This window comes from Biomphalaria glabrata, chromosome 3 (genome assembly GCF_947242115.1).
Source record: "Biomphalaria glabrata chromosome 3, xgBioGlab47.1, whole genome shotgun sequence".
NCBI lineage: Eukaryota > Metazoa > Mollusca > Gastropoda > Planorbidae > Biomphalaria > Biomphalaria glabrata.
Window position 1 is genome coordinate 15,212,525 of NC_074713.1, and position 11,137 is coordinate 15,223,661.

General features: G+C 36.4%; 1 protein-coding gene across 1 annotated transcript; it reads left to right on the top strand.

The window, feature by feature from the left end:
* Window positions 1-380: 380 nt before the first annotated feature.
* LOC106050563 (neuropeptides capa receptor-like) lies at window positions 381-3,068 on the top strand. Its single transcript, XM_013205538.2, has 2 exons — window positions 381-503; window positions 1,644-3,068. Exon 2 carries the CDS (start codon window positions 1,761-1,763, stop codon window positions 2,916-2,918), a length of 1,158 nt encoding a protein of 385 aa, XP_013060992.1. The 5' UTR covers window positions 381-503; window positions 1,644-1,760; the 3' UTR covers window positions 2,919-3,068.
* Window positions 3,069-11,137: the final 8,069 nt, after the last annotated feature.

An 11,137-nucleotide genomic window follows, 5' to 3' on the forward strand; every position in this document is an offset into this window, starting at 1 on the left:
TGTCAAGAAAATGTAAAGAACTCTTCAATAATTAAATATCACGAGAGTTCACAAAATAATCATTTTAATCCAATCCGACGACGTCTAATAATTAAGTCATTACTCTGGCCAGGCACTCTGTTACGCTCGGTGGTTGCTGTAAGAGCCTTGGCTTGTTTCTGGCCAACGGTTGCTTGAAGAGGCATCTTGCACGCCTCTCGTTCACCCTCAAGAGGTCAAAGTTCACGTCGTGTGTGTGTGTGTGTGTGTGTGAGCGAGAGAGTTGCCATTTATATTTATTTTTAGTTTCCGCAAATGAAACAATAAAGGCAGCCGCTACTTGTAGGTAGCTACGCCCCCCACCCCTTTTTCAAGTAAGAAATAAAAGGATACGCAGCAGACGATCATAAAAAAAAATACCGGTATATAAAAAAGTAAAAAAAAGAAGGTGAAAATATTTTGTTCAATAAAATTTGAAATGAAAAAGAAAAAGACTTTCTGAATGCAGACCGACTATTCGCTGGGTAGTAAAAGTCACTTTATATTTATTGGACACACACTTTATTATGCATAGCAAACATTTCAATAAAATCGGTTTTTATTGTGAAGATTTGAAGACATACACTGGATCTGGAGTATTTTTTATTTTAACTAAACCATAAATGTTGCCTATATAAATCTAAGTTATTAGTATAATAGTATGTTTAATGTTAATTTTAATGTTACTTCAGATTCCAAGATTAATATATCCTAGCCTTAACCTCCCGTAGGGATCGGAGGATGGCAATGGGCAGGATTCGAACCAGGGGCCATCGAGTCCAGAACGCATACCCACTGCAAAGAAGCAATCAATAATAATAAAACATCAACTAAACAAAACCTATCTTAAGTTTCTTTTCAATTCCCATTTCTTTTCATTGAATTATACTCACTTTCAACTTGTGCTAAATAGTTTTCACCTGGCCATAAAACTTCGTTGCTTCATCTTTGTTCCTTCTAATCTTGAAAACTAAAAATAAACTTCATGTCAGCAGAAGTTTCAGTCGAAAGAAAGATAATGTTTGGCCGATCTACTGACTACACATGATCAGTTATTACTCAACGTTTCAGGGAAATATAACAGATTGAGTGTTTTCAACTCAAAGTTAATTGAAGTTATAAGCATTTTGTTTACACTTTTATTCTCAAGCTCCGTATGGTCCTCTCTAAGCAATACAAGTCAGTTCATGAGAAGAAGAAGGGAAAGCGATGTGAGGAAACTAGGCGGCTAGGCCTTAGAATGAAACCATTAAAAAAAGGTGAAAAGAAAACAGTGATATTTGAAGAGACTTTGGAAAACAAATACAGAATTAGCAATGTCGAGGATGCAGTATTGAAAGAGAACTGTTGCCAACTAAATACTCAAATAGACTTAGTGCTAGAAACAACACAGCTTTCGATTCTACACGAGCTAAAAAGTAGGGGAAAAAATAAATGGTTTATTAAAATACGCATCGCTTAAGAAAACTTCCGTACTCTGTACACCTGATACACTAAAACAAAACAAAACTTGCTATTTCTGGATTTGTCCCTAGAATGAAATTCTCCACTCCAAGTTCCGATGGAGAAAGTAATATGTTTAAAATAGATCAATAGTTCAATTAATTATTACATTTATTTTTCAGGCACTTATTTATCAACACTGTCGCAGCGAGATTCTTCTTTGTGATGCTTCAATCTTAAGACTAAAGTATTGAACAAGCCATATCTGGACGTTTGAGATTTCTATGAAGATCTAACCAATGTTTATTATACAAGACTGCAGTCCCGAGATTGAGTATCTGAACATAGCCACTGAAACCCAGGGCAGCCTTTTTAATGTAACTGCTATCGCCCAGTCAGCCACAGTTCTAACAAGAGACCACAACGTCTCGGTCCCTTCCAGCCCACGGGCAATTAGATATGACATCAGCGTGGCTGTAGTAGCAGCTTTGGACTTTATCCTCAACTGCATTCTTCTTCAAGTCCTCTGCCTGTGCGGTGTGGTGGGGAACGCCCTGAACATCGTCATCCTTTCACGCCACGGCTGCAGAAAGCCGACCAACATACTGCTGACCTCGCTCTCCGTCTCCGACCTTCTCTTCTCCGTGACGCAGTCGTTAAGCCGAGCGTGGAGCATCGTGGCGAGGTTTGACCTCAACTCTGCGCTGACCCTGAACTCAATGTACGTCGTGTACGTGCGCTCCTGGAACGAGGCAGCTCTCACGATCAGCATCTACCAGGTCACTATGATCGCTCTAGTCCGTCTTCTGGCTGTGTGCTGCCCACTTCATGTCCATCGCATTGTCACGCCTCTGCGAGTAAAATTCTTAACCTGCGCGATCTACATCATTCTGGTCGTGTTGCATTCTCCTATTCAGTTTATGTACGAGATCCGATGGGTGCCTGTGATCGGAAACGCCACAGTGGCAGATTACCAGCCAAGCCATTTCTATGTCTCTCACACAGATGGCGTTAATTTCTACATCGCTGCCATCCTGAGCAATGCAAGGTCGTCAGTCCCTCTAACCACTGTCTCTGTCTGCTCAATTATAATTATCCTTCGGCTGTCTATTTCCAACAAACTCCTTGACAAGCAGTCCGACTCAATTAAAAAAAAAGCCAGGTCAATCAAGTCTGTCAAAATGCTGCTAACAATCTGCTTCATCCTGATGTTTCTGGTTCTAGTGCCCACCACTACATTTGAGGCCTACATCAGCTTCGGTCCTGACAAAGCCCAACTTTCTTGCAGGCTGAAGATCGTGGTCCTCTACCTCAGCAATATACTGTTCCAGTTCAGTTGCTCGGTCAACTTTGTAGTGTATGTTACAATGAACTCAAAGTTTGCAAAGACTTACAAACAGTTGTTCTGTTCTAACCAAAAACCATCGCCACAGAAAAGGAAATCGTTTGAAAAATAGATCTAGTTCTTATCATAATATGTGTAGGAATATGTCTTTTGAAATGTGTAAGAATGGCTGCCTGGTCCTTTGGTTTGCGCGCTGACTGTCGTTCGGACGTCTCGATGGTCCCGGGTTCATACCATGATCGCTGCCCTCACCCGTCGTCCTGAGGGAGGTTTGGACTAGTAAGTAGATTATCTTCAACTCTGAAGGAACATTTCGAAAAATATTAAACATTTTACATACATATGTGTATGAATATGTTTAAAAAGATGTAGATCTACAGCATAAAAAAAAAGATATAAATATAAAAATATTATAAAATACATCATTGGCGTAAATGGTTCTTAAAGTTAAAACTGTTTAATGTCTTTATTTATGTGACTAAAGGTAGTACCAGACATCATAGTGACCTGGTCCTGTTTTGATTATGTATTCATTCTGTTATCCTCATTTCTGACATCGCTTAGTGCCAATAGACAAACTACCTTGTAAGCCTTGCAGGGGAAACTGAAGCAAGGAATCTCAAAATCTGCAAGTAGCAATAGAAAACGCGTTCTTATCTGGCACACTCCAAGAGATTTACATTCGTACGCACTTGGTTGCCTTATGCCTTTAAGGGTGTTACATTCCAATACTTATATGAGCAACATTACAAGATTACGTTTTGATGCACTTAATTTGGCAAATATTTATTTTAGACAGAAATGCATTGCAGTGATTAGGAGTAGATAGTGCAATTGAATAGAATGAAAAAGGTTTCAGTTTGGAATGCATTCATGCATGAAGGTACCATTAGATTTGATGACGTCAATAAATAAATGTGAACAAGTGAACAACTGTGTCTGTAGATGGACGAGTAAAGAAGCAAGTCGTCGGAGCATGGCAAAGAGATTGGGTAATGAAAAGAACACTCACAGATCAAAGAGTTCTGTGTTCTACTGAAATGTTATCAAGATCTCGCATCCAGACAGGAGAAAAAAATAAATAAAAAAAGAAAACAGGAAAAACCTTTAAAAAAACAACTTTTTTTAAAATCACAATTATACAAAGTGTAATGAACCTCATTCACCAATCGCACACAAACAACATTGAGTCACGTGATTCTCTATCTCCTCCATACAAATTACGATATAATTTAAATCATTAATGGCTATCACGTGACAGTTTTATTTTTCGTTGTTTTAACACTATTATCACATGACCGTTCGTTTGGGTGAATGATGTCCATTGTATCAATTAGTTTGGATCAGTCATGTCATTAAATTTGTAACAGATCTAGATCAATAAATCTGTGCGATTAGAAATATTTTGACCAATTGTTTTTGTGTAGCGCTATTTCATGCTTTTAACTTTCTCAATACGCTATGATCCTATCATTTATCTGGACCATTTGTGTAAGTGGGGGGGGGGGGAAGGGCTTGGCGGAGAGAAAGAAAATGATATCTAGGTGAATCTTACTGTAACTGGTTTTACACAAATATAAAAAAAAAAAAAAGGGAACAATCTGATTTCGAACTCGTGTCTCACGTCTGCTCGGGACGACGTACTAACCACTCTGCTAGTGAGGCACTTATAACTAGAGAAAATAATATAGTTTTATATTATTTGCTTCAATTTATAGTGGCAACTCATAAAAGGGGATGATTTAGCGTATACCATCGTCTCCATTCATTTTGATCTGTATAAATTCATTTTCCTCGCTTCTAAATCCTATTATATTCTCTAGCAGAATGATTAAAAACATAAAATATATATAAATAGAAGAGCTGGGACGGACTGATAACTTGACATTACAGAGTGAGAGACTTTCGATGTAATAGAGTATAGAGCATAAAAAGCTTATAACCGGCTTGGTCTATATTGTCATTTTGTAGCGAGACTGTTTCCTTCATTCTAGAGACGTGAACATAATAAGGGTGCTTCCTATAAGCTTATAACCGGCTTGGTCTATATTGTCATTTTGTAGCGAGACTGTTTCCTTCATTCTAGAGACGTGAACATGACGTCACTCGAAAAAAACGTTGCCATATCTAACGTAAACAAAAATCCGGGAGACATTTTCATGAGAATTCAAAATAAATAAGAGAGGGACTTCTTTTACAGTTAATTTACTCTCCTTCCCAGCAAGTTTTAGCTGCTCTTCTTATGTGAAGTTTTACAGATTTATTTCTCTGTGCAGCTTTATTTTTCTTTTGTTGTACAGCTGTATTTTCTCTTGTACTGTACAGCTGTATTTCTCTTGTATTGTACAGCTTTACTTCTCATGTACAGCTTTATTTCTCTTGTATCGTACAGCTGTATTTTCTCTTGTACTGTACAGCTGTATTTCTCTTGTATTGTACAGCTTTACTTCTCATGTACAGCTTTATTTCTCTTGTATCGTACAGCTGTATTTTCTCTTGTACTGTACAGCTGTATTTCTCTTGTATTGTACAGCTTTACTTCTCATGTACAGCTTTATTTCTCTTGTATCGTACAGCTTTACTTCTCTTGTGTTCTAAACCTTTATTTATCTTGTACAGCTTTACTTCTCTTGTGTTCTAAACCTTTATTTATCTTGTACAGCTTTACTTCTCTTGTGTTCTAAACCTTTATTTATCTTGTACAGCTTTACTTCTCTTGTGTTCTGAAGCTTTATTTATCTTGTACAGCTTTACTTCTCTTGTGTTCTAAACCTTTATTTATCTTGTACAGCTTTACTTCTCTTGTGTTCTGAAGCTTTATTTATCTTGTACAGCTTTACTTCTCTTGTGTTCTGAAGCTTTATTTATCTTTTACAGCTTTACTTCTCTTGTGTTCTGAAGCTTTATTTCTCTTGTACAGCTTTACTTCTCTTGTGTTCTAAACCTTTATTTATCTTGTACAGCTTTACTTCTCTTGTGTTCTAAACCTTTATTTATCTTGTACAGCTTTACTTCTCTTGTGTTCTAAACCTTTATTTATCTTGTACAGCTTTACTTTTCTTGTGTTCTGAAGCTTTATTTATCTTGTACAGCTTTACTTCTCTTGTGTTCTAAACCTTTATTTATCTTGTACAGCTTTACTTCTCTTGTGTTCTGAAGCTTTATTTATCTTGTACAGCTTTACTTCTCTTGTGTTCTGAAGCTTTATTTCTCTTGTACAGCTTTACTTCTCTTGTGTTCTGAAGCTTTATTTCTCTTGTACAGCTTTACTTCTCTTGTGTTCTAAACCTTTATTTATCTTGTACAGCTTTACTTCTCTTGTGTTCTGAAGCTTTATTTCTCTTGTACAGCTTTACTTCTCTTGTGTTCTAAACCTTTATTTATCTTGTACAGCTTTACTTCTCTTGTGTTCTGAAGCTTTATTTCTCTTGTACAGCTTTACTTCTCTTGTGTTCTAAACCTTTATTTATCTTGTACAGCTTTACTTCTCTTGTGTTCTAAACCTTTATTTATCTTGTACAGCTTTACTTCTCTTGTGTTCTAAACCTTTATTTTTCTTGTACAGCTTTACTTCTCTTGTGTTCTAAACCTTTATTTATCTTGTACAGCTTTACTTCTCTTGTGTTCTAAACCTTTATTTATCTTGTACAGCTTTACTTCTCTTGAGTTCTGAAGCTTTATTTATCTTGTACAGCTTTACTTCTCTTGTGTTCTAAACCTTTATTTATCTTGTACAGCTTTACTTCTCTTGTGTTCTAAACCTTTATTTATCTTGTACAGCTTTACTTCTCTTGTGTTCTAAACCTTAATTTATCTTGTACAGCTTTACTTCTCTTGTGTTCTGAAGCTTTATTTCTCTTGTACAGCTTTACTTCTCTTGTGTTCTAAACCTTTATTTATCTTGTACAGCTTTACTTCTCTTGTGTTCTAAACCTTTATTTATCTTGTACAGCTTTACTTCTCTTGTGTTCTAAACCTTTATTTTTCTTGTACAGCTTTACTTCTCTTGTGTTCTAAACCTTTATTTATCTTGTACAGCTTTACTTCTCTTGTGTTCTAAACCTTTATTTATCTTGTACAGCTTTACTTCTCTTGTGTTCTGAAGCTTTATTTATCTTGTACAGCTTTACTTCTCTTGTGTTCTAAACCTTTATTTATCTTGTACAGCTTTACTTCTCTTGTGTTCTGAAGCTTTATTTATCTTGTACAGCTTTACTTCTCTTGTGTTCTGAAGCTTTATTTCTCTTGTACAGCTTTACTTCTCTTGTGTTCTGAAGCTTTATTTCTCTTGTACAGCTTTACTTCTCTTGTGTTCTAAACCTTTATTTATCTTGTACAGCTTTACTTCTCTTGTGTTCTAAACCTTTATTTCTCTTGTACAGCTTTACTTCTCTTGTGTTCTAAACCTTTATTTATCTTGTACAGCTTTACTTCTCTTGTGTTCTAAACCTTTATTTATCTTGTACAGCTTTACTTCTCTTGTGTTCTAAACCTTTATTTATCTTTTACAGCTTTACTTCTCTTGTGTTCTAAACCTTTATTTATCTTGTACAGCTTTACTTCTCTTGTGTTCTAAACCTTTATTTATCTTTTACAGCTTTACTTCTCTTGTGTTCTAAACCTTTATTTATCTTGTACAGCTTTACTTCTCTTGTGTTCTAAACCTTTATTTATCTTGTACAGCTTTACTTCTCTTGTGTTCTAAACCTTTATTTATCTTGTACAGCTTTACTTCTCTTGTGTTCTAAACCTTTATTTATCTTGTACAGCTTTACTTCTCTTGTACAGCTTTATTTCTCTTGTGTTGTAGAGTCGGGTGTCGAAATTTGAGCCTAGCCAAACTCAAGCCTTCTTAGTTTCTCGTCCAGACATCCCAGCAAATTATTTGAAAATGTTAATTCTTACTAGTGCGCCAAGTTTTCAAGAAGCTTAAATGGTTCATTTTGCTGATAGATGGGTGAACTTTAAAAACAAATGTTTTTGTGTGTTTCGGAGGCACTATTGACAAATTAATGCATAAAACACTGAACAGGTTAGAAATTTTAAAAAGCGTAATCCTCCTATTTGAGCATTGAACGTGTTGAATCAAAGCCAACAACTTAGTATGATTTAACATGATGGATTAGGTTAACAAAGGAATACAAATAGAGCATTTGAGTATTTTCTAAAGTAACGTTTGGCATCTACAAGATAAGGAAATATTCCACAAAGTTGTCAGCAAGACAAGAAGCTGCCTCAAATCAAACATAGATAGGTCTATACATGTCTATGATTCCGAGGATAAAGGACAAGCCCAGTAATTCACATGACCACGCAAACCCACTTGCGACCTGCTTATTTTGCCAAATCTATTGCAGAGCAAGCCGTTGTTCGCCGAGGGTTTAGTCGAGTTTTCTTTTCGTCGTTTGCTTCTGTCTTCAGCAAGGGCTCTTTTTCGGGCCTCCAATGTGTGTCTCGTCTCGTGAGAGCTCTACAGCTGTCTCTTTTGGAGGCATTCTGCTGATAGCTGCTAACTTCTATTTCGTCGAGCGTGAAATAGCGCTTCTGGAAACGGGTGGGGTCACCAATTTATGTCTTCCTCCTCCCCCCCCCAACTAAAAAAATGAAAATAAAATCTTCCATGTTGTGTGTACGGCCAAGTTTTTAAATAAACGAATTGAATAATAGAATTCACGTATCAAAAGTCTACGTGGGAGAGCGTTACGATGCGCAGGGTGTTTATTTTTAATAATACGTTAGTGTCAAGAATTAGAATGTAGAATATTTGAATTATAAAAGAGCTGACCTTAAAAGGCCTACTTGGGTTGTAACATATTTGTATGTGTCCTTGTGAATGAACGTTGAATGGTGTAACTTTGTAGCATGCGAATGTCGTGTAATACTGGGTTCTTACTTCCCGAAGTACTCTAGACACGTGACGAGACAAACACTATACGACTGACTCCGTTCAGCAGACAACATGAAGTTTATTTTACTAAAATAATAATAATATACTGCACTCCTTGTTAGTGCTACAAGTCAAGAAATAATAATCCTATCCGCATAACAGCGGTATCAAAAGTATCAATCACGTCCGCATCTCAGCGGGTAACAATAAGAACAATTACTACTAGTGACACTGGAGCTTCAACTATAGATATCCATTGAAATACGAATAATACCTTAATATGCAATAAGCACATTATGAAATCAACTCTCAAATATTATTAATCAACAATGACTAGTCCATCGACTTTCATGCTATATGCATATATATACAAGTGTCTAGGAAGAAACGTCCAACCTTCCTGGACCGGGAGCAAGACCTTACTGACTTGACTTGACTGAACTCAAAGTCAAACTTTATTCTACTTCCTGTTTTCTACATCAGGAATTCCACGTGTCTTTTAAATTATTAACATGACGTGAACTTTAGATCATGCAATGTCAACTAAGACTGTGACAGTCCTTGGTGGCCATAAGCAAACCTAAATCCGGAGAAGGAAGAGGCAAAAGTGACACACACTTGTACTTTCAAAAAAAAAAGGGGGAGATAATTATAGGCCTAGTCTGTGTATCTATGTGTTACTCTAGCAATAAGAGTTTCAAATGTTCAAAACGTACAAATGTTGTTTTTTCCAAATTGCCAAAAAAAAATTGATAATTTCTGATACATTTCTTTGATAGGCTTAAGAGAGCATTTTGTTTTTCACAAAATAAAAAGTATGAACACTTTAATTGTGCCTGCTGTCCCAGCATATTGAAAAGAACTTGACCCACCCGTCAATATACACTGTTCTTATCCAGGCCGGTGAGAGGGAGCTCTTGTTCACTTTTGCTGGCCTAGAGTTCCAAGGGCCATAGGCAAAGTCCCCTACTCGACAGTTTAAGAAGAAGAACTATGAGGCATTGTTCTTTAAAGCGGTATGAAAGAAATCGAATGAATTAAAACATTTACAATAAATAGTAAGTCTCCAACAGGGAAGACAGTCAAGTGCTTTCGCGCAAGTTTCACTTAGTACCAGCGTTAGTAATGTTCTGGTCACTTACCTTTTATTTCCTGTGTGTTCTAAGATGATTTATAACTAAGACTAGGTGATGAACTTGTCTAGCATAAGCAAACTGCCAGAACGAACGCGTTTATTTTTCAATACAATATTTATCTGTACACCTTTTGTTTCCTTACCTTTATAGATTTATCTTAAAAGAAGAAAATAGACTTTTATATGCAATAAATTAAACAAAATCATAGACATATAAACACACGTCCCCCGAAAGGGGAAAAGACGCTATTAGTTTTGTGCGAAATGTCTGTCCGTCTGTCCCGTTTAGATCTCGTAAACTACAAAAGATATTGAAAATCCGACATCACAATATTTTAGACCATTCAAAGTTCTGATGCAACGGCTACTTTTTTTTTATCTGAAAGGGAAAAATCTAATTTTTTAAATCAGTTATGCAAGCAGTTTTTTAAAGAGAAAAAGCTAATTAGTATGCATTATAAGTTAGACCTAATTTAAAACGAATAGTAATCTTGTAAACTTCATTTTCCTTAAATTTTGTTATTATTAAACCATAATTTTTTTTCTTTTGAGGATTCGAATAAGCCTTTTCAAAACAGATCAATTATAAGACATGAGTTAGGCCAGGGGAGGCGCGGTGGCTGAGCGTTAAAGCGCTTGGCTTCCGAACCGGGGGTCCCGGGTTCGAATCCTGGTGAAGAAAGGGATTTTCAACTTTGGAATCTTTGGGCGCCTCTGAGTCCACTCAGCTCTAATGGGTACCTGACATTAGTTGGGGAAAAGTAAAGGCGCTTGGTCGTTGTGCTAGCTACATGGCACCCTCGTTAACCGTAGACCACAAAAACAGATGAACTTTACATCATTTGCCCTATAGACCACAAGGTCTGAAAGGGTAACTAGTTAGGCCAGGTTCACATCTAACTTTACATTCACTTTCACCTATCCTTTGATCTGCGGGACCATTGGGGCACTACACAAGATCTGTTAATCTTTTTTCTACATTCTTATCTCTCATTTGTCTTTGGTATAATTTCATTCGGATGTTCTTTCTGAAAATATTGAAGCCTGCCTGGGTGGACCACTTCGGGGGCAGATTTTGAGTTTGTGTTTCCACACAAACTGTCTTTTGTAACCTTGTTAATTTATTTTTTTCATTTCATGAACCAAGCATTTACAGTGCATTTACATAAGGCAAAAAAAAATTATCGTCTACGTTGGAGTGTGGTAAAGAGATTTTTTTTTTCGAGGTTATGGAAAAACAACTATATTTGTGTATTTTATATAAACTCTTGTTGCAAGTTTCCCTTGTTGGTATCAAACAACAAACGGT

Coding starts and splice junctions, on each gene's coding strand:
- LOC106050563 (XM_013205538.2), top strand. CDS start 1,761: ATGTTTATTATACAAGACTGCAGTCCCGAGATTGAGTATCTGAACATA.